The sequence below is a fragment of the Anopheles maculipalpis genome, chromosome 3RL (genome assembly GCF_943734695.1).
Source record: "Anopheles maculipalpis chromosome 3RL, idAnoMacuDA_375_x, whole genome shotgun sequence".
In the NCBI taxonomy this organism is placed as follows: domain Eukaryota; kingdom Metazoa; phylum Arthropoda; class Insecta; order Diptera; family Culicidae; genus Anopheles; species Anopheles maculipalpis.
Window position 1 is genome coordinate 57,899,870 of NC_064872.1, and position 24,447 is coordinate 57,924,316.

At 43.4% G+C, this 24,447-nt stretch overlaps 2 protein-coding genes across 4 annotated transcripts in view; one reads left to right on the forward strand and one right to left on the reverse strand.

Annotated features, from left to right (window-relative positions):
• LOC126562266 (uncharacterized) overlaps nt 1–24,447 on the forward strand; it is a 472,552-nt gene that overhangs the window by 161,938 nt on the left and 286,167 nt on the right. The window lies entirely within an intron of this gene.
• On the reverse strand, nt 1,746–24,179 carry LOC126561455 (mitogen-activated protein kinase kinase kinase 12). 2 transcript variants are annotated; one of them, XM_050217609.1, is made up of 6 exons: nt 24,058–24,179; nt 8,664–9,245; nt 6,860–7,054; nt 4,848–5,513; nt 3,318–4,760; nt 1,746–2,244 (listed from the first exon to the last, which is right to left on the reverse strand). In XM_050217609.1, the coding sequence occupies exons 1-6, from the start codon at nt 24,177–24,179 to the stop codon at nt 1,755–1,757; spliced, it is 3,498 nt and encodes a 1,165-aa protein (XP_050073566.1). In that variant the 3' UTR covers nt 1,746–1,754. The 2 variants fall into 2 exon arrangements, with proteins under 2 accessions (XP_050073566.1, XP_050073567.1); XM_050217610.1 differs by lacking the exon at nt 24,058–24,179 and adding an exon at nt 20,718–20,859.

Genomic DNA, 24,447 nt, shown 5'->3' on the forward strand with positions numbered 1-24,447 from the left:
GCTATTTGTTATTTAAATTATTTTTCTCTTCTTAAAATAGTAATGCTGCAGGTTTTAGGGTTGCGGACTAACCACAGTTAAGGCAATGGCAACAGCATGATCGCGAATCAGAATCAGTTTATCGGTACAGACATGCCGCGGTAAAGGACATCAAACATGTGTGAAGCAAACATTGATTTGAACGCACATCGTTTTAAACCGTTTCTTCATCAGCAATACATTTTTGCCCTGTTATACGATGGGTCTTTCCTTCTGAGGCTTGTTTTTTTTTCTTATAGTTTCCTTTGAATATTTGATTGCTTTCTTTTATTTACTTTACATTATACATGCACAATAGTCAAGGATAGTTTTACATTTTCAACGGTACTATGAGCTATAAAGGGGGTGGAATGTTTGCACCCGGAAAGAGACAGAAAGAGAAAGTACATGAATCATACATACGCATGTCTTTCCTGGGTCTTTGCACAATTGCACATTATGTTGAAGATATTTTTTATACGTTTTTTATCTCTTTCATTAGCTTTCTTTGTTGCAAGAAAAACTAAATCGAAGCAAATAAATATGGTACGTATCATAAGTGTAAAACATGAAACACAAACGTATACAAAAACGTACAGTAAACCGAAAAAGACTATCGAGTAATGAGTAAATACACGGCCCAGATGTAGGAACTAACAAAAACTAAACAAAGTAAACAAACAAAGAAAAGAAACGTTCCATGTGGCAGCAAACGCGAGCTACTTCATCGAGCAAAGAAACTTTAAATATGTACAATCGAACAATCAAGCTTTCTCACATATCTGTCACCATAACTGATACCCGTGTCTTAAGAACGATGGCCAATATGGACGTATTTTCGCCCCTTGTCAAGCAGCATTTTCCTTATGGCCAAGGGGGGCATTTCCTACTTGTGTATTCTAACAGCTAACATAACAACTAAATACGACAAATTTCGTCCGTTTCAATAGGCCACCATTAATTTGTACACCACGCTAGGGCTAGGAATAGTTTTTTTTCGTGGTTTTGGAATTTCTTTTTCATTTACCGTTCAGTATTCCAGATGCAGCTGTGCACTACATACTAAACGTGCACGGAATGATTTTTGCTGCGGAATAAGAAATGAGTTCCGAATAAATAATTCCACACTAGTATTTAACACTCTCACACGCACACAAAACATATAGCAGAGCTATCGATCGATTCAGTCTCTCGTTCACAAATACGCACATTTATGCATACGCCTTCCTGAGCGTATCCTTAACTCCTAAGTATAATATCCTTTTCTCAGCGACTGGACTGGATTGTTTCATGTAATAGATTAAAGATCATACCGGCAGCAATGCCACTACGGAGGCAAAAAAAAATGGAGCCACTTACAGCAAGCTACCATTGCCACCATCATCATCATTCATACACGTATAAGGGTTTCAATATTGCAAAACGGAAACAAATACTCGAAAACAAACAAACAAAAAACCAGAACGGGGACGGAACTGATCGGTAACAGAATACGAGTGCAAATGAAAACATAACTAGACTCTACTAAATGTACTACGTAAATACGCGCTAACAGGCGTACTTAGACAGTGTAGCAAAATTTGTTACAAAAATAGAGAATAGACAGACCACACACACGCGCCACGGTGATTGCCTCCCATTCGTAATCTCAAACATTTCAACACCTTCACACGCACACATACCCCTACAACATGGCATCAGTGATAACACTGATGGGCAGGACACACGATCCCCGGTTACACCCGATTCCCGTTGACAACATCCGCCACCGGTCGCCGGTTGACTCGTTCCACCTCGTCCGAGCTACTGTCGCTAGAGTCCTGCAGCTCGAGATCACTATCCGGCACATTGCCATCGTCATCGTCGTCGTCGTCGACATCATCGTCGTCCGTGTCCTTGGCGGATGTGGTGCTCTTATGCATCGGTTGCTGCTGCTGTATGATTCGATCCACACGTCGGCCGGATTTCATCAACACGACCGACGGTAGATCCGGATTGGATTCGAGCGTGGACCGTTGACTGGACGGTGCGTGACTGTACTCAGACGTGTTTTCCTCATCCGAGATGGTCACGTTCGAGTTGATCTTACGATGCACGATCACTAGATGGTCGCCGCCACCACCTGCAGAAGAATGGTGATGATGAACCATACCGGGGGATACGGAGGGTCCAGAGCCGACCGAATGCTTCATTCGCCGGCCACGCTTTATCGGAAGACGGCCAACGCTACGGGAGGGAACGAATAAAAAATACATTAATTTTATAGGCTGAGGTGGTTTTATTCGTTGACTTCATCGTAAGGATTGCACAAATTACTCTTTGATATTTAGTAGATGTTCAAAACGAATTGAAGCTTCTATAAATCATCCAGAAACAAACGAGGGAAAATTAAAGGAATAAATTTGAATTAGATCTCATCTCATTGCATTTCCTTTTCGTAAATAAATAGCTCATCTTTGTCCATTGAAGCTCTCTACAAGATTCAAATCCAGCCTATCCTAATCGAATAAAGTTTTTGTCTCATTGAAATCCAAATTTTGGGAAGGCTGATCAGCAAAGCATTTGTTATATTTGTTATCTTTGTTATAAAAATATCACCCTCAATTGAGCACGAAAAATTCAAAACATAATTAAACCCGCCAAGCTAGAAAGTTCGTATGTACTAAATTTTGTACTAAAATGCTGTGGTTCAGTTTCACTGAGCGCTTTTGGCGTGCGATATTGAAATTTCAATTTGAATCTTTTTTAATTGTAATACATCCCCAAAAATATCCTCTTGACTGTTTTCAGCAATCGACAAAATCAACATCATTTGCTTGTGAGAATGGTTTTTCAAGGGATTTTTAACGATAATCTGCTAACCGAAAAACTAGTAGCTACGTAGAATCAATATGTAACTTTTCACACAAAAATATTTGGGCTTTCATACCCTCTTTTTAACCAACCCAATAAAAAACGAACCCGTCTCCGTTTTGGCTCGTAATCAGTCATATCACTCCAGTAAATTATTTCTAGAACTCACGGGATTGCCCAAACGTATTCATCATCACATGCCGCAAAAGTTTGATAACAAAGCACCACCACCCACTTCTCACATCAAAGCTGGTTCTCTGCCCTTACCTCATTACTAGCAAACAAGTAAATATCTAATCGCGCCATTTTTTACCTTCTTTTTCGCAAGATGAACACGCATTGTTTGGGTTTCGTCCACCAAAATCATATCACCCCATCTACAACACATCTCTTATCGTGCAGGTGAGTCACGCGGAATGCAACCTAACCACCAAAAACACACTTACCTCTTGCGACGGAGCACATAGTACGTGTTCTGGTCTGGTTCTTCACCTTCCTCATCGGTCCAGCTTTCATTTTCCTTGGGCTCGTGTTCCACCATCGTAATCTCTCCGATCATCTTCGCCTCTGCAACACTCCCTGGTGACGCTACTAGCCCTCCGGCATGCGGCCCACTGTACATATACACACCGATTCCGGCACCCGCGGCACCGGCCGGTTTTAGATTGCTTCCTGCAGCAGGATGCTTCAGCAAGATCGTCTTCCCACCCTGACCCGATTGCTTTATGCCGGTCCGGTACACAGTGACATTGTTGTCGTTTAGGAGATTCCCGTACGCGGCACTCTGTTGCAGCTTCTCCGAGATACTGTTCACCTTTCGATCGAGCGTATCGATCTTGTCGTCATCGCTGCACACCCGATCGAACCGCTCGTTACGGTTCATCGCATCCATTATCGGGTCGGGGCTCGAATCTTCCCGCTCATCGTCGTACTCTTCCACATCACCGTCGGCTTCCTCTTCCTGCAGGTCTTCCTGGTGGTGCTGAGTACTCTGCTGTCGCCGCAGGTATCGGTAGTTTTGTTCACCGGTTACCGGCACTCCACCACCGCTCGTCATCATCATGTCACTGCTCCGGCTGTTCGTCATCGTTGAGATCGAGATCGAATTGCCGTTCTCCTCATCCTCAGGCACTTCACCGTCGTCTTCCGACTGTGGCTTACTGCTACAGCGGTACGCACTGGCACGCATTTCCGTTCCCGGCGTTCGTTCTCCTGCGAGTCGCTCATTTACGCCAAGCCGTCTTAGCGCGTCCTCTATAACCTCAGTCTCTATCTTTTCTTCCTCCTCTTCTTCGCGCAAACTTGCCGACATACGTTTGCTGGCCACATTAGGGCTCGGGCTCACATCCGGCTCACTAATGTCCATCGGTTCGGTTTGTGTTTCCGTGTCCACTAGCTTTACTTGGCGCGTTTCCGGTTCGCTCTGTACCCGGCGATCCCGGCATGGGCTACACTTTGGACTGCAGTTGATCGTTCCCGAGCCAACCCGTCGATGGCGAAGCTTTTTCACCCTTCCGGAAGACGTTGTCGTGGGTGCCATCGGCGATGGGACAACTGTTGTCGACGAGTCTGGATTGATGGTGGCAGTTGCTGGCGTAGCTGAAGCTTGTTGGAGAGGTGCCAGTGTACTGTAGTGTGGCGGTGGGCCTGCTGTCGCCACAACGGACCGTGCACCCGGATGGCCGGAAGGGTTCAGTTCGGCGTACAGTGTTGCTTTCGCCGGTGTAACGCCGTTTGCCGTTGGACTTGGTGTTGTTGAGTCTCCCGGGTATCCAGGTAGGGCCGTTCCCATCGAGGGAAAGCTGAACGGTCGTTTGCGATTGGATTTGTCCGCACCGCGTTTTAGGAAGCCACATTTTCTTTGCTGAGGTGCAAGCTGCTTTTCGCGCCTGAATACGAGGAAAAGAAACAAAGAAACGAAGATAGGATACTAATTAGTACAAGATTCAGGTACATATTAGTACAACATTACTTACTTCATAATTTCCTGCTCTTTCTGCTCCAGCTGCGCAATGTACGTGGACAGCTGCCGGCATATCATGTTCGTACGCTCCAGCTTCCTCTCGTACGTCATCCGCACGTGTTGCGCGTGCTTCCACTCATCCTTCCGCTTCTGTATCAGATCCTGCTCGACTTTCTGGATATTCATCCGGTTGCTCGTTATCTCTTGCATGTGGCTACGAATCTCCTCACGCCACGATTGCTGCGACTGATAGTACGCCTCGTACTGTTCCTTCTCGCACGCCGCCAACAACTCCCGACCCGCAATGTCCAGATGCGTTAGAATGATCTTGAACGAGGGTCGATTTCGTGGCTTTGTGCTCCAGCACTGTTTGATCAGCAGTTTAAAACCCTCCGGACACGATTCCGGTATTGGCAGGCACAGCGAATTGCTACCGACACCGTAGATGATTTGCGACGAATCAACGTTCTTGTACGGTACCTCACCGGTCAGTAGTTCCCACAGGACGACACCGTACGACCAGATGTCAACCTTTTCATTGCACGGCAAATTACAGATAACTTCCGGTGCCATCCACGCCACCGTACCGGCAAAGCTCATCTTCGTGCTGATTTCGTTCCATTCGCGCGATGTTCCAAAGTCGCTGATTTTAATCACCTCTTTTTCGCCGATTAGAATGCTGGGGGAGGAAAAATAAAGATATAAATAAATTAACATATCTGCAGCTAAGTGTAGAAGAAAAAATGAATCACAATACCAAACAGTGCCAAGAAACAGTTCCACTATTACGTCACTTGCTGGAAGCGACATTGCATAAGAACATTCCCCACAAACGACGCATATATTCATGACGTCATCTTAAGATACGACACGCAAGGAACGGAATGGAAACTGGACCAGCTGGAGAAGCTGTCCTCCTTTGGTTTCCCTTTCGCTGCAGACCAACGAACACGCGATGGTACCTCGTGTGATTGGGGAGCTTTCCGTACGCATGCGTTTCCTTTTTCATTACGAAAGCAGTAAAGCTTCTCTCGCTCTTTTCCTCCCTTGTACTATCTTCTACTACGCATCATGTGCTGGCACAAGGGTGGCTCAAGTTGCCGGGTCTTGCCGGGAGTTTCATAGTTCCGGGTGGATCAATTTTTGGATTTTCCCAACATAAACACACACACACATATATATAAATTTATTCGAATAGATGCGGCCTTGGAAGACGTCATAAGACGCACGATTGGCGATTGAGTTCGTGGTGAACTACTAGTGAAACCGTTCGGCGGTGGTGAAGGTTACGGACGAGTTTTCCCCGTCCAAAATAGTTTGAATTAAAAGTTTATGTTTTGGCATTTGGAGTTATCGAACCAAAAAGAATTCCTAGAGACATTATGGAGCTCACCAAAGAGAAGTCATTTTTTGCTCCTGTTTGTACAATGTTCTTCAACGCAAACCTTTTAATCGTCTCCATTTTTTAAGCTATTTCAAAGCATCAAACCTTCATTCGAATAAACGGACCGTATCTCAAAGGTTGAGATTAAAGATTCGAGTGGAAAATCTCCTTCATGGCATGAAATGAAAGCTTGTACTTTCATTCAATTTTTACTCGCCTCTTCTCGACAATTCCACGAAAAGTTTAACCAAAAACTCATAAAATTGCACACTCTCTGCCCTCGCATGGGTTAATTCCGGGTTGTTTGCTGTGTTGCCTTTAATCGCCCAACAATAACAACACACCTCACCGTACGTCATGGATTTGTAAAACAACAAAGACAAGCTAATTAAGGCATCTGGTGCTTAAAAAATGGTACCGCGTGTGTGTATGTGTGTGCTTGTTATTGTTGGTGAATGGAACAAACTTTCAAAACGAAGAGGCCTACCGAAGACCTTCAGGTCGGGTTTAAACTACATTTGGAAAGTCTTAACAAACACGACTACCACTACTACTACTAACTACCCGGTGCGAAAAACTGTTGTTTTTTGATTCATTTTCCATTTTCTTCTCACCCTGACGGTGCCATTCTTCATACTTACTTGGGACTCTTCAGATCACGATGGATGATCTTGTGCGTGTGAAGGTACTGCATGCCGAGTGCGATCTGCTGCGACCAGGAGACGAGTTGCTGGGGCGATATGATCCCACCACTGTCCTTCAGCTTCTTGTGCAGCGAACCATGCGGACAGTACTCCATGATGATGCAGAATGCTGGCGCCTGGGTGCACACTCCCCTATCGGCCGAATATTCAGGTCAGGGGGGCAGAAAGGATGGCAATAGTAGCGGAGAGTAGAAAAAAGAAATAGAACAGAAATAGAATAAGTTATATGGTACTGCCGGGGGTTTTTTCTGCAAACTGCAACCAACCGGAAGTCGGTGTTTCAGAATGGGATAAAGTGACGATGGTCATGCAGGTGTATCTTATGGATGGGGCAAGAGGTAATGTGGCAGGTCACGCGAGGTACGCTAGTACACAGGTTCCATAAATTATGCAGCCATTCTAGCTGCTGCTGCTGCTGCTTAACCCTTCAAGCTGCAGCAATCTAATCATTCATTTCTAATCCAGTATGGGAGAATAAAAGAAATACGCTTTTATAGCATATAATTTTAAATCATTTCTTATTGAAAACTCTATTGCATCTGTGGTATTTTGTAATAGAATATAGATTCCCAAATTTTGTTGTTAAGAACCAAATTTGCAATCCTGAGATTGCAATGCGATTGCAATCCTGAGAAGCGTAAGAAGAAGTAACCAATTCTCGCGGCCGAGCCTCATATGGGCGATGAAATTAAATTAAAAATTAATTAAATTAAAATTAATTTAATCTATGAAACTGCCCAATATGAGAAGCTGTCTACGAAAAAGAAATTAGGTTTCGTCAATTAATTTGCGCTAAATTAGCTCGTTCTGAATGCCATTTGCTGATGACAGACATAATCATTACGAGTACGACGAAAGACAGAGGTAATTAACCAAAAAAAGAATGTCTTCATAAATATGAGTTAACTTTCAATGGACCAAACTAAGGTTAAAAAAATCCCAAAGACTTGTGACCTAAGTGAGAGTTTGGAGAGGCGACAACGGCGCCGGTCTTCAAACGGCAGGACCAGGTTTCAACCGATCCCATCTGGAGCGTTACACCGTAGTGAGAACTGACTATTGAACTACATGGTATTTTATGTAATTAGATGGCCGGCGTAAGGTCGTTAAGCCAAGAAGAAGTTTGAATAAAAGCAATGCAATGAGCAATGAGGGTAGCTTTAAAAAAAAGGCGGTAAGAAGTATAGAAAGATGAGGGTTGTCAGTTATCTTACAATATTTTATTAGAAAAATCAAGGTTTTTTGTATTGTGCCCGTTTTTTACATTTTCACGTTAAATCAATTACGAGCGGCTTTTTGTTTCGAGAGAGAATTTTTTCCATTAATTAATAAAAAGAGGAGAAATTTTGACAAAAAATGCTCAACTGTTCTGTACAGAGAAATTAAAGTAAAACAATAAAAAATTAGTATTATTCTAATTGTGCATACTTCCAGTTATAGCCCGTTCATTGAAGGGTTTACAGTTCCCGTCACGCATTGTTCTCTATCCAACTGAAGAAACGGCAATAGGATTGTAGAACAAAAGCGTGTTTAAAAAAAAAAGGCAGCAAAAAAGGAGGCGACAGAAGGCTGGCTATAAATAGGTTTGACCTAGCGCAAAAGCTGGCTCCTGGTTGGCGACCGGAACTTGCTACTACCTTCACACCACCGACACTAAACCCAGCGCACGTGACACACGCGGACACAGTGTCGTGCATCAAACACGACATCCGTTCCATTCCCGGCATCCATTCACACTCACTTGAATTTGACGATGTTCTCGTGATCCAGCTTGCGCAGATGCCTGATATCCGTCTCCTTGAGCTCGTGCACCTTCTTTACCGCTACCAGCTCGTTGCGCAGCTTGCCACAGAACACGGCACCCTGTGCACCGCTGCCCAACCACACCATGTCCGTGATCGTTTCGTACGGAATCTCCCAATCCTCAGTCTGTTTGCTCTTCATCTCCATGATGTGGCTTTTGCCAATCAGCGACAGTACCGGTCGCATGCAACCGAACAGCCCATCCATCCAGCCGGATGTGGCAGGTTTGTTGGACATGCCGACACCGACACCGGCGATACCGACGCCTACCGGCCCGACACCGGGACCATCGGCCGCCACCATACCCATCGGCAGCTGGGCCCACCCGTTCGCACACATTGCCGGGTGTAGGTGATGATGGTGCGGGTGGTGCATATAGTCTTGAGCGTCGACGGTGCTGCCAGCCGGCTGATGGTGATGGTACTCATTGCCAAAGATGACCTGTGGGTACGGTGGTGCCGGTTGCTGGTGCTCGTTGTTTCGTTCCAACTGATTCACCTCCTCCAGGATGGACTTCATGCTGTAAGAGAATAAACACAGTAAAAGGTAGGACCATTATTAGTTACAGTTGATTAGATTAGCTTTTCAAAGCGCTTGTTCATAAAAAATTTAATAGAAATTATTAGATCATTTCAAGGTAATTTTACAACCACAAATTTTAGACCAAAACCAAACATTTTATTGTTGCATTTTTTTATTTCTTTTGCTTCAATTTACAATAGATAAGAAGACAACTAAAATTTCTATACTGCATTTTACTTGATTTACTGCACAATTTCTCGGTCCAATGTGGTATGTGGTCTGACCGACCGCATACGGACTTCGGACGATGGAGTGTCCGAAGTCAACACTCCATTTCAATTTAGGAGATGAAATATGGCACCTTCTAAGTTCTGGATCGTCCGGCGTCATTCTCATAACATGACCAGTCGGCGAGCTTGACTTGTTGTACAAATAGTAACAGCTCCTACAGCTATGATAGCTCATCGAACGCGACCATAAAAGCTTCCGGAACATCTTTCATTTGAATATGTTTATGATAATTTCTTACTTTTTGATACATTGCATGTTTCAGAAGCATATTTACTTACTGGAACTCTAAGACCAATTCCACATACGACCGAAACGAAACATCAAAGTGTAACGCTTCGTAACGCTTCTTTGACTGTCTCGCTTTGTTTCGTTGTTGTTGCGGGTTTGACCGAAACAAACAAACCTTTCAACACAATTATTTGACCATAATGTACTGTAATTTGATTAATAATATTTTTAAAAAATCGAAAAATTAATATTTTTTAGCACCACAACCATGAAAAAGCGTTATTTACTGTCAAATTTGATGTTTCAATTCGATCTGTTTCGGTCGTGTGTGGCCGGGACCAAACTGTTCTATATAACTCGAGCATCGTCCATTGCAACAGGTTCTTCAAACGGATGGTCTTATTATACAATAAGGCAAGTAGCGAAAAATATTACTTAAAGCTTACTATTTTTAAACAAAGTAAAATTGGAATATGGCTTGTAGGAAAGGCAATCCACTATCGGGATCCATTACATGCTTGAACTGGAGAGACGATGTGTGACATTCTTCAACGTACATGTCACTTCCTAGTATGGGTATGAACGGACAGCAATAAAAATCTTATCACAACCTCCAGTGGCAATTCTCCAGCAACTCACAGTATGGGAAGGCCACTAGTACCGGAACAAGTGTAACGTGGGCTATAAATAGCCATGCACCAAACAGAACCTACCCAAAAACTAGAAATCCTAAACCAGAGTCTTGTAAGGTCATCTTAGACCATCCGATAAGATTGCAGTAATGCGGAACAGATTGTGTGGTGAAGGTAAGAATTAGAAGAAATTTGAGTCAATAAGGTGCAGTACAAAACCTGCCAATTTCAACTGAACAATCTCTTATCTAGCAAGCTAATCTTGCAAGCAAGTCATAGTTTCATATTCATTCAACATTTTAAATGAAAAGCCTTGTATGAATGTAACAATTGTCATATAAAACGGATCGGAGAGTCTAAAAAAAACCCCCCATTTACCCATCGGTAAATATCTGCATCGATTCGCAAAGAAGAACTCATACATACACACTCCAATATGTTGTTGTTGTGTACGAAGATGATGTTGGCTTTATCTTATCAGCCCCTGGCCGCAATTGCCATTTGCTGCGCTGGCTCGATTGTTTGCCGAACGCGAACAGGCAGCTAGCGTCAGCAGCAACAGCTAACCGTGCGAGGCAGGTTGTTCGGCGTGTCGGTGTGAGCGTGTAGGTCAGCCTATATTTCGATAGCGTTTCTTTTAATGCCACCGTCATCTATTTCGTATCGCACAAAATAACCAGAAGCAACGATTAGAATTTGTTTTAAATGCAATCAAGACGATGTGGCCCTTTATTTCTCTTTGTTTGAAACGAACAGTGTCCACAAATCTATTCACCCCCGCAGAAAAGAGAGAATTATTATTTAGGTTGTCACAACAACCTGCTCCAATAATCCACCTTTAATAGATTCGTGCCCACGAGTGCCGACAAACGAGGGTTCCTTTTCGTTCCCGCAAGTATGGGAGACGTTAAGAATTTGGGGATAAAGCACACAAAAATGTCTGCAGGCTAGACATGGCGGAAGCTAGTTTTCCTATCCGCTACATATTGAGCCGCCATTCCTTGGCAAACCCCCTTAGGCTGGGAAAACTATTTTTCCATAAATCACTTTTTCCTTTTGCCACACTATCGCTATCTATCACACCAAACAAACCTGCCAAAAGCATTTAAAGAAGGCGCCACCATAATATCTGATTTGGGTGTGAGTTGCTTTCTTCGGTTTCGGTTGCCTAATCTCAACGACCGCTTGGCGGCAAGGTGTACATGCACACACACACACAACCACCGGCACATAACCATACAGCGGGACACGAGAGCCCATGTTTTTATTTTTTCCACGCAAAAGCTTCCCCGTTGCCGCCAAATCGATTTATGTGGCGCAATTGCGGGCATGTGAAGCCGATTTGGCAACGGCAATACACATTATCATGCGATGGGGTCGTGCAACGGGAATGGATAAATGGAATGGAGACCTGAGACCGATCACACAAAACAACCGTGCACACGCACGCCCAGGTTCGAAGCCGGTACGTCTGCGCAAATTTTGCTCGTTTCTTACTGGAGGAGGAGGGAGGGGGGTAGCAGTCGTCAATCTTACGTGCGTGTTGCGTTTTCTGGCATTTTTACGCAGTGAACATTTCAACGACCTTTTTTTTCTTACGCTGAGGGAGCGAAAGGGAGCACGCATCGGTTTGAAGAACCACTTAGGGCACTGCTGCGATAATGTGATTTAGTTAAGGATGGATACAATAATCCGTATTCCGAATTGTAGTTATCAAGTTTGTGATGAAGCCTTATTAAAGGCAAAATTGGCAACATATTGAGCAGCCATGTTTTTTTTCTTTGCGGAAGGATACATTATTCGAGGTAAACATATCGTCATTCCAATAGTCTAAAGCTTGTGCCATAAGAGTTGATAAAAATCATAAACCTAATGAGTGAATTTGATCCCTTCTATACAAGAAAACTTTGAGAAATTCTGTCTTTTCTTTTGTTATTTTAGAACCAGTCTGGCCCAATTGAGATTCTCCTGACATCAAAGGCTTGCGATCTAATTTGTTTGGCTACAGGAAACGCTTAGTTATGCTGTGTAATACAAGACAGGTAATAGTTCTTCTTTTTTGGTATGTTAAACGAAATAAACATCAATGTGTTGCTCTACAGTGTTGTAAGACAATTCTTGAAACACTTTTCACTAGAGGCGTACATCTCCACTGTGATCAGATCCGCCAGTATTTAGCAGAATACACAACAGAACGCCAACATTTACAACAACAAATTCGTACGGTGTTGAATACCGCCTACAAAATATTCTCCCTAATTCTTCAGCATAAGCTTGTTCCATTCGTTGAGCAGATAGATGGAAACTATCAAAGAGAATTCCGAAACGGAAAATCTACCACTGACCAGATCTTCACCATGCGGCAAATCTTGGAGAAGATGGCTGAACAGCAGTTGCCACCATCTTTGCATAGCTTTCAAGGCCGCATATGATAGCATAGCCAGGGTAAAACTTTACGAGCCAAAGAGCTCTTTTGGAATCCCCGCCAAACTGATCAGGCTTGTTAGAATGACCTTGACCAACGTCACATGCCGGGTGAAGGTGGATGGAAAACTCTCAAGGTCCTTTGATACCACCAAAGGCCTGCGTCAGGGAGATGGGCTCGCCTGTCTCCTATTCAACTTGGCGATAGAGAGGACCATCCGTGACTCGGAGGTGGAGACTTCGGGAACCATAAGTCAACCCAGATCCTGACATACGCTGATGATATAGACATCATTGATCTGCGGCTCTCCCAGGTAGCAAAGGCCTACCAAAGGTTCAGAAAACCTCGGGTTGCAGATTAATGAGCCAAAGACCAAATTCATGGTGGAACCATCAGCGGCCCTACTAATATCCGGAACTATGTGGGAGTGGTGTACGGATGGGTGACGCAATTTTGAAGTCGTCCAAAACTTCACCTATCTCGGGTCAAAAGTCAGCACCAAAAACAGCATAGAGACGGAGTTGCACGCTAGGATGCTGGCGGCCAGCCGGTCATTCTACAGCCTAAGGACACAGCTCACCTAAAAAAACCTGTCGCGACGGTAGAAGCTGTGACTGTATCGTACCTTTATAGTCCCAGTACTCACATACGCCTCTGACACATGGACCCTGTCCAAAACAGATGAAACCCTCTTAGCCGCGTTCGAGAGTAAGCTGTACGAACTGTATGACGACCTCATCGACTCGTCAGGCTCCGATGGTCTGATCATGTTATACGCACGGCACCGGACGACCCAGGTCAGAAAGTCCTTTTAGGCCATCCACACGGACAGAGGAGGCGTAGTAAGCCCAGATTGAGGTGTGAGGATGGCGTGGAATCATCCGCCATCAAGGCCGGGATAACGGATTGGCGGACGACGGCGCGGGACCGAGAGCGGTTCCGGATTCTGCTTCGGCAGCCCAAGACCGCAAGGCGGCTGTAGCGCCTGATAAGTACTGTAAATTCGTTTAGGGCTTATTTTCAGAAGCGGGAGCCCCACGCGGTCGATTAGTCCGCTTATGGAAAGATCCGCATCCGATCGCTAAGGTGGAAGTTGAGATTATGTCAAGTCTATATGCTGTATATGCAGTAGCAACACCCTTTAGTGCGTCAAAATTGTAAGAGAAGTCGTGAAAATCAAACGTTGAGTTGAAGTGATGTCGTTGATAGACTATAGAACATGATCTTTGACGGGAACTCTAGAACTAGACAAAGATCACCGAGAAATTGAAGTGCAATATACGTAAGGCAGTATCAAATGAGCAAGTAGTCTTGTTCTTTTTCATGGCTTAACGAACTCGGGAGACAAGTCAGCTGTATAATGACTTACTAGAATTATTATTACCACATAATTGGATAGTTCATCCTCACCACTACTGTTGAAAACACAACCCGATTCGATCACTAAACCACTTGGAGCGACCCGGTGGTATAGGCGACAGCGGCGTTGGTCTTCATACGGCAGGACTGGTGTTCAAATCCCATCAGGACCGTCCCCTCGTAGTGAGGAGTGACTATCCAAACTGCGTGGTATCAATAAGTCTAGTAAGCCATTTCGATGGCATGACCTTAGAAGTCGTTAAGAAAAGAAGAAGAAGACCACCAGCTTCTCTTTTTTACAGCTGCTGTACAACAAATACGATCCACACTATTGTCAAAAGAACACAGTTCTATAAAAATAAGCTCCTTGGACGCATTCTATTATCACCATGGGATTCAAAATTTATTCTTTGTCCCTCATTTGATTAACACCTCCGGAGAAGGCTGCGATACAGCAGATCACCTTCATCTAGAGTTATTCAACATTTCATTCGCATCATCCCTTCTCTTTCTTTGCTGATATTCGATGAGTGGATGCTGGACGGGAAGAACAAGAACTCTTCCACCTTGGAGTTTACCGTTAGTTACACAATTTGTCCCCCATCCCAGCATGACAATACGCTGTCTCTTTGTGGCGCGAGTTACTGATTCTCGAACTGCTCTCGCCAAGGCTCTGTTCAAACAGCTTGTATGACATGGGCAATCGGTCTTCGTCTATACTGCACTCCTTCGTACCCTCCTTCTCTAGCGATTTAACGATCGTGGACATGCGATCTAATGTGATTGTCTCGTTTGTTTTGCCTTCGCGACAGCCGCACATTTTTTACCTTACGATTCCACCGCTGGCCGACAGCTCTTTGTCTTTGCCAATCAGAGTGACGGCGGGTCGGAACCACGATCACACGACACGATCCCGGGATCGGTCATCGAACGCGAGAACGCCATTTTGCGCATCGATCGAGGCATGTCGGCTAGATTATGCGTGTTTATTTGTTTGTTGGTCGTTTCTTGACCGTACGGAAGCACTCCTTATTGTGCAAAACAATTACCGTTCGCGAGTGCGCGACGCAATTGGGATCACGTTTTGATTGACCATTGTGGACGGATCATGTTCAATAACAATATCGAGACACGTTTGCAAAAGAAACACAAATATTGGGAGAAAGACAGAAGGCAGACGGTAAAAACGAAACATAAGTAAGACACACAACAGGCAATTAGTTGCTATAACTTAAGTGCTATTATTGAAAGATGTATCGTTGTATTTATTTAAATGTATGTACGATTTGTATTCATTTTGCTTTTTTTTTTGTGCAGAAAATCACGTATCAAACAAAATAGGTAGATATTAAGCCTGATTGTCAAAGCGAAACGGAAAACTTTCCGACAGCAAGACTCTAACCAAACGGAAAGCAAATTTGTATTACGTATTTGCATAAATTCATACAGGCAGACAGGTTGCTCAGTCCATAAATTCACAGATGATTTCAGTCGAATTAAACCTATACTTAAATGTTAATTTTGATTAGAATCATTTACTAATGAATCAGTTTGGTTTAATAATATACTTTTTGTGGTGGAAATTTTTTCGTGGTGGACTCTTGTGGTTCTTGCTTCAGAATAATTCCTGCAAACCACCAAATAAAATAACTAAAACGACTTCAAAATCATTACAATAACGTACCCACGTAAAATATATACTTTTCTATCGATTTATGCTTAAACATGGTTTGTATGAAAGCAAACTATACTTTCCGTTGTTGCACTTGACTGACAGAAAACTTTCCGTCTAAAGCGCGTTTCCGTTTGGCTCAGGCAATGCAAATTTTTGACTTGCCGTTCAACAAACATCTGTCATCGACTTTTAAGCGTCTGATCTAGCCAAACGGAAAGTCATGATACCAAAGTGACATTTATGTGACGTTTGAGAAGACGTTTGGGTCTCACAATCAGGCCTATTATTTGACGAGCTTAACCTATCGAAAACAGTACATACATTACTGATTTTCTATAAATCCCACCATGACCTTATGTACACGGTTATTGAGCTTTGCCGTTGATTGGAGCCGGTTCATCAAGCTGAAATATGATTTTGTTAGTTATTAATCAGTAGTTCATGTTTATGTTTCGCTACTCAACTCAAGAACATCACGAAATTCTTGTTTTTTTTTTGATGAATTTTCAACCAAAGAAGATTTAAAAAAATATCCCCTTTTGTCCTCATTCGTTTCCCCAAAATAATTCTTATCTCCAACGTCAAGATTGCCTCTTTTTATCCTTTGAATATATCACTGCTCGAAAACAATACCTTTTTTCCTGGATTTAACGAGAAGCAAATAGTATGTCCTTCCCTTCGACGTAACAAATAGGAACGAACGTTTCTGACAGAAACTTCCTGGACATTTATAAGCATTTATGAAACTCATACACACAGCATACAACTCATAAGCATCGCTGTAGGATTAGCATACTCGTTGGCCATTAAATTGCGGCCTATGAAAAATAAATTAATTCCTATCTTTTTCCAAACCAAACTTTACTCAATGCACTTGACCCCGATGTTTGAATAAATTGAGCATTGGTTGGTAGCATTGCAGGTGACAGGGGCACCACTATCTGCAAAACTGTTTTTCAGCTGTTTGCCCCTTGTGCCATGCACCCGCAACTAATATTTCGACATGGACCTCACACGTTCCAACCGCTAATGCGCTGAAGAGCGCCTCTTCTCTCAACCAATATTCTCTCCACCAGTGAGATGCATTGCCGTTCGGCGGTCGGTAGCAACACCGATGCACTCGTTTTTCCATCGACGACGGTGGTGGTGGTTGAATGACCTTTAACGTTAGTTCGACCGAAGTCAAGGCAGCTTGTGTGCCGCTGCGTGAACGTTTTAAAATTATGCGTTACAAATCAAGTTTACTAAAATAAATCGTAGAAACTTTTGTGAGAAATAAAACCAAATTTAACTTCCTTTTTCTTGCTCTAAAACTAACTCTAATTTATAAAAAAAAAATCACACAAAGCACCTTAATATTCGATCCCTTTCGGCGAACATATAGACATCCAATTTCGAAACCCAACCAAGCAAAACATACTACCAATGCTGTGTCCAATCAGCAGCAGCACCAGTGTTTTCGGAGCAAAAAATGGGCAAACATATAATATTTTCCTTTTGTGAACAAAAATCAACCCCACGCAGCATTTTTCACTCGCCACGAGCCCGACCCCGACCTCGTTAAACGGTTTTTTGCATTTATTATCGTGACAAGGTTGACTGTTGAAAACTGTTTCGTAAAAAAATTGGGGAAAAATTAGCACGCACAGACGGACTCTCGTTTCCGGGGGGTAAATAATAAAAAATTGACCGGTTTTATTTGTACTGGTGGTGGGGGGGAGGGTCCCATTAGCTCGTGCTGACATCGAGTAGTGGACAATGCTGAGAAGAGTGTTTCGTTTATAGGTTCCCTACTTCATCCATTAAATTAAACAATACGAGGGCCATCATATTACTTTTTTCATAAGTGATTAAAGGGAAGAGTGCTTGTTTCATGCGTCAAAATCCACTCTGAAGCAAAGTCTCTCTCGCTCTCTATCGATTAAAAACCTGTCTGAGTTACATGTTACGACAATCTGTCATTAAAATCACATCAAATCCTCTGCCCCACACCCCCTCAATCACATACAGACAGACACTAGTACTCCAGCAGAACGAGCATCGATAATCCGATTAAGACACACGGACTTGTTGATGTGTATTAGATTCTTGCCCCTGGCAAAGGCACCAAACTACTAGCGTCAGGAACGGCGCGAAAGGTAAGACGCGATGGGTGTGGGATCTAGGGCGGATGGATTCCTCTTATCAGTCGGAAGTGACGAGACAATCTCACCGTTCAGAAACCTTCCCGTACGAAACAGTTCGAGGCAGAGAAATGGAGGGCCACCCAACGAACGCACCACAGCCCGCAAAGGCGAAAAATAACAACACACATTACAAGATAATGCGGAACTTTGAGCTGAGGTCGATCCACTTTCAGTCGAACACACGAACAAATAGTCCGCACCTCCCGAAAGACGGGGTGGCTTATTTGACTGGAGGTTGGAGGATGGTTATTGCAGCGATGTGTTGCGCCTCAAAGAGCATCACTCTGCGCGAAGGTGACATTAATGTTGAAACCTGTCAACCATAGACAAGGTTCAAACCTATTTGCTGTGTGTGGAAAACACTAAACCACTAATTTACTATTTTAAGCTACAAAACTAAAGAATTAAAAACGAAATAAGACTTTAATACTCTTTTTGACAAGATGAATGCTTGTGAAATTTATTTAAAAAACACAAACTCAGACATGAAGTGATTTAACGAAGCTTATTTCATGGCAAAAGAGGCACAACATGGCTTGATTTATGAGAGATTGTACGACTGATCAAACGAATTGATAAAAGTGAGGTAAGCCTCCAATCAAAATGGCGGAAATAAATAAACCGTAATGGACGATGTTTCCTTCCATTTTCTTTTCGCTTTACTTTAGATCATTAACCAAGTTAAATGTCAGTTAAATATGGCTGATCGAACAGTCAATCTTTAGCTGATCATTTTTCGCTTGATCCAGGGAAGGAATCCATTGCATCCATCGAATTTCCTAACAGCTCCGGAAACCATATTTTTTTCTTCCCTCCTATATTCTCGGAAACGGAAGTGACGATGGTTGGAAGAAATAGTTGACTTGTGCTGCTTCTTATCGCCTCAACTCATTTGAATTCGGAGCGGTCTAAGCTAATTGGTTGATTGACCTGACGTTCTCCCTGTTTCGATCGGAATCATTCAACTGCAGCCAACAAACTTCTTTGTTGTGTTGTGGTGCAGATTATAAGAAGCTTATAATGGATAAAACGGGCATTAAATAGCAAATGGCAAATGTCGTGTGTAGCTAAAACAGTAGAGCATTTTTTTCATTGCACTTACTGCTACGCGCTAGCGCTTGCTATGGAAGTACTCATTTTAACTTCATCGAAACGTGTCTGGCTGCGTGATTTGTGCAAACATTCGTACACATACAGACAAATAAAGGTGGGAATTTCCCAACAGCGGGTCCATGTGGGACGAGTGTTCCCGCTGTACGTGAAACACGAGAGAGCTGTTTATTCTTTGTTGCGCAGATGCACGTTTGTGGATATCATCTTATTGAATGAAGATAAATGACTATGATAAGCTTTTACATTAGATCAAAGTCGAAAGAGGTTACATGATGAGGTACTTTTATCGATCCGCACAATATTATCGGTAATATTTATTTGTGATGCATTAGAAGCATGCTCTATAATTAGGAGCGCCGAGAACTAAACGATGGAGGAGTTATAACGTTGATCGTACCATCAACGGGAAGTCCCGATCCACAATTCTAGGGTTTTAAGACTAACGATGTCTTCCTACACGTGGCACGTTGAGGTCCTATGTTTCTACCCCTATGATTTTAAAGCTTCTAGTTCTTATTCTTACGACCTACCAGGTCACGCCAGCTATCAATTGTCTTATTAAACTTGCACGTAGTTGGATATTCAGTCCTTATTATGAGAGAACGATCCAGATAGTATTTGAACCTCAGTTTTCCCGTATGAAGACCGTCGTATTCGCTTGTACCCTTCGTCTGGTTTTAAATAGCCGTCCCATTAATCTGAATTTTTACCAGAAAAGTAGATCCAGTCTCCCATTCAATTCTACAACATTTCCATAACCATATCTTTTTGAAAGTTATGTCAGGGAACATCTACTATAATATAAAGCCGTTTCTACGCTTACTCACTGCGGTTCTAGCATGACAGGTTTGAGTAGTCCCAATGTGGCAAATATTTATCAAAAGACCGAGCAAGGGGCCTAGGTTTACACCTAGGCTTGTTGTCGAAGTATATCCCAAAATGGTGAAGAAAACATCACCCTCGATCCCGCTTACAAATAGTGATTTACATTGAGGAAATGTATAAATAGGCGATCATGATTTTGATCAAGAACAGATCAAGAAGTGGTCCAAAGTTTTATTTATCTTGAAACAGAAATAAGATCGTAAAATGTCTATCACGACGGACGAAGTAGAGTCCATGATAGAACATTTGTTGTCCAAGTACAGAGGACCCTGGAATATGAACACTGTTAAAAAAATTGACGACATACTCTTAAAGGCGATCGAGAGGTAGATGCTCAGAAGGATATTTGACCCCGTATATCTGTAAGCATAAAAGTGAACTTTAATTCCATTGAGCTTAATATGACGTAAGAACAACATTCGGACGAAGGCCGAGATCTGTGATAAAACAATGACCGATGCCCTTAGCTGTACTGGGGATTCCTGGACCAGAAGTTTGATAAGGAAAAATCAGAACTCTGAAAGAACTCTTCCGGCTTCAAAGAATCCCCCAAAAGGATGAAATTGGGCATCTTCTGAGTAAATCCCAACTAGAAGTTGATGAACTCCATGAACGGTAAAATCCCTAAAATATCTTTGAATATGTTTTATCGTCCAACATCACACCCAATACACACCCTTGCTTTACGATGACATTCTCGAGGACCGGCTTGTCCGGTGGTTCGCAGCAGCGTTCGAAAAACGATCCAACAAACACCATTCTACCGCCGTCGTTGTTCTTGTGGTTGATGTCGGGCTTCGATGTGGGTTGCCGTTGAATGATCGCGCTACACCTTTGTTTATCCAATTTTGCTGCGTTTTCTGTATGACGGAACTATACAGGATGGGGTATGTGTCGTCCTCTAACACAAGGACCAAAGTATAAACACTTCTACTCACTCACACACACATATAAACGCACTTTACATGAAGCTCATACACTACAAAACTTTAGTTATACAAATTCGTGTTGAGGTTATGTTTCAAAAAGTCGTATTAACTTCAAGATTTTTTCTCATTAATTTTGACACACTGCAAAAATCTATAAATTAAATATTTTGTTTTGGAAATATTGTTATCTACTTATTACTAACAATTTACTAAGAAAATTACATCAGACCGGGTTGGACGTTACGATCAAACATCCTATCCTTCTATCTGACAGTTGTTTCACGATCTCACCAAACACACAATAGGAGAAAACTCCTTTTTTATCCTACTAAAACAACGCCGCACAAATTTCCACCCACGATGCCCAAGAAGCGATCGATCGATCAAGAGAAGATCATTCAACGGTAGCAACCGTTTTCGAAAGGGGAAGATCGACAGTAAAATTCCAGCTTCTCAGCACAGCCGTTTTTTCACGCAAGGTCTTCGCACAGCCCAAAGGTCGCACAGCAAAGCTGCCACTCAGGCGAAACGAAGCCATCGAAGCACTTAATCTAGGCCACATCGGTACACACGGCCACACACAAAAACGCACACTCGAAACAAAAGCAATAGCTGTGATGGGGGATTTTACTTATTTTTTTGGGCACAACCTTTCGCAAAATGTTGCTCACTCACTCACACACACTCTCTCTCTCTCTCTCTCTCTCTCTCTCTCTCTCTCTTTCCCTCTGTTGTGGAGCTTGAAAGGAATGCTGAAGATGTTCGATTTCGTTAAGAAAAAATCGCACTTTTTATCGCACCCCGGACGTTGAAGGAGGAGGCGTAAGGGTCACAAAATCCCGTTGCCAAATATTGTTTTCTTTTCTCTCCTTCTGCTGGCTTTACGGCTTCCACGTTATAAATCATCTCGCAACGCACAGGTGGCGCACTTAACCGCACACCTTCTTATGTTGTGTGCGGGTGTGGGTACCCGAGTTGCAGGAGATATCACTGTACCTGTCAGTTTAACACAAAACGACACGACATGTACGCATCATCTCAAAACCATTTGGGCAAATCGCACGCACTGCTAATTCAGCTACGCACCATATCATCAAGATGGGCACACATACCACACACAACGAACAGGTGACAGACGAGGTTTTGGCTCACGTCAAGCACCGAGTTGACACACTCTTGCAAACTCTCACACACAGACATATCCATCCAAATCACTAAGCGCAGGCGGCCAGCCGGATCTCTCCAGCCAACAACACTAAAAACAACCGGGAAGGCCTTGAGCAACACCACGTCAAGGGTATCTCGATCTCGAAAGGCAAAACCACCACCCTACCACTACTGTGTGTCCATTGGCGCGCTCACACACAGAGAACTGGTGCTGTTCGAAATCCGCGACACGACACGGCAGAGAAAGTCGTGGTGGGGCTGATCGCACAGACGTGGGACGGCGTTAGTACCTTGCGAGGGTGGAATAGTAAGTACAACAGACGCGTCTGGCCCACAATGCACAAACAAAACACAGACACACACGGCGTAGTAATTCACGATGTCGACGACGAACGGCATCGTCGCCTTCCGCTGTTGAAACTCTCGCCTATAATGTTGGGGTTGTTGTTTGGGGATGTTGCTCGCAGTTGCCGTTTGCCCGTGGCTTGAAATGCGTGATGCTCTGGAGCAATACGATACGTACAGGAGAGAATGCGTTGACTTAGGAGAGAGAAATCGGGAGACTACGGTTGTTACTCTCACGCGCAGGGGTAGTAAACAAACTTACTGCAGCGCACGCATCGACTTAATTATGTTTCTGTTTGAAAATGCATCGCGAGTGTTTCATAACTAGAATAAGTCAGAGATATAGGACACAAAACACTACTCGCTTCATACTACAGCTACTATAGCTACTCAATCAGAAAACCTTTAGCTAATGTAACGATCTTTTCGTTCGAACCGAGTGTACGAACGATTGTTAGCTTACATGGAAGGAACGGTAATAAATCTGATTCGAATCGGTTCCCAGCGCCCACAACATTGTGTCAAGGAAGTCTTGAAAGTCATGTCTCATTATATATAAATTGTCCAAGTATATTACAGAGAGATGGACTGTCCATCTCTCTTACCAAAACAAGAAAATTTTGTTGACACTATCGAACAGTGGCGCATTTAGCCCCTCGCAAACCCTAAGCGGAATGGAAAGTCGGGGCCCTATTGGTTCTGTTGACTGGGGAAGAATGTTCTATGTGAATTCGGGCCACTTGCCAACTCGGGCCCCTTCGCTGCCGCACAGTCCGCTTACCGTTGAACCCACCACTGCTAACAGATAATTATTACAATGAAAACACTGCTCAAAATCTGCTTTAGGAACTGTTTGTTATCTATACAAACCATTACCATTATTTAAACCAACTATTATTTTGGTAATCCATAGTCAACAGCAGATTCTTCGTCTTCTTAGCTTAACGACCTTTAAGGTCTTACCGGCCATCGAAAATGGCTTTCTAGACTGCCGATACCACGTAGTTGGTTAGTCAGTCCTCACTACGGGGGGACGGTCCGGATGGGATTCGAACCCCGATCCTGCCGTTTGAAGACCGGTATTTCGAATCCCAGGTGGTCCGCCCCTCCCCAGTAAAGACTGACTATCCTGCTAGAAGTTCTTTCGTTCGTAATGAAGAAATTGTAAATTCAACTTTGTTTTTCTTTTACTACGTCGCGCTACTGAACAGGTAAGTAGGTTAAACAAATCTTTAAAAAAGTAAGCCTAGTTGCTCTTCCCTGCACTCAGGCAATTGACTCAGCGGAAATGCGTAAACCATAAAGAGAGAACTGAGTTAACTCGGTGAATTCTCTCGCTGTCGCTTTTTCTCTCACCCTCTTTCTTTATTATCGGCTTAAGCGAACGTTCGCGACTTCAGGCTCGTTCATGTTCTCGATCCTTCCCAGGTTTACAACCACGAGTCGAATCGTGCTTAAGCCGAACGAGTGTTTGAAATACGGAGAGCATATTTATGATCCAGCAAAGACTCTATCTTCCCATAAAGAGGAAATACAGTTAATAAATGTTGTGCTGCTTGTCCCTACAAAGCTTACCTTGTCCTTAGGTGATGGTCCGGTTGATCGGTCGCCAAGTTGGGCTGTGAGGTACTCATCTTCTGATACTCCTCGAACCGTGCCTGCCTCGAGGTAGTTCCAGTTTCACCCGCGAGATCCATTTCAATCCCAAACCGAGGTATCTTACTTCCTGCCTGCTTACACGATTCTCTCCTTATTCGCGAATGCTTTGCTTCCGATTTATTCACCGCCCGCACTTTCGCACACACTCTCAAAACACCGTTATCCAGTGGCCAGCAGTGCTTTCATCCACCATCACTCATTTTCGCCACAATATGCAGAAGGGCAGCCTCGCAGATTCGAATGAATAGACGGCGGCGAGCACTAGAACTTTTACTTTTGCGCCCCTTCTGACGTGCGAAACGAAAC

Bases quoted from the DNA above. Each gene is read 5' to 3' on its own strand.
- LOC126561455 (XM_050217609.1), bottom strand. From the start codon at position 24,179: ATGGATCTCGCGGGTGAAACTGGAACTACCTCGAGGCAGGCACGGTTC. The intron at 9,246-24,057 runs GTAAGCTTTGTA...ATTCTCTTACAG, and splicing joins GACCATCACCTAAGGACAAG to CATGAAGTCCATCCTGGAGG. The intron at 2,245-3,317 runs GTAAGTGTGTTT...TCCCTCCCGTAG, and splicing joins TATGTGCTCCGTCGCAAGAG to CGTTGGCCGTCTTCCGATAA.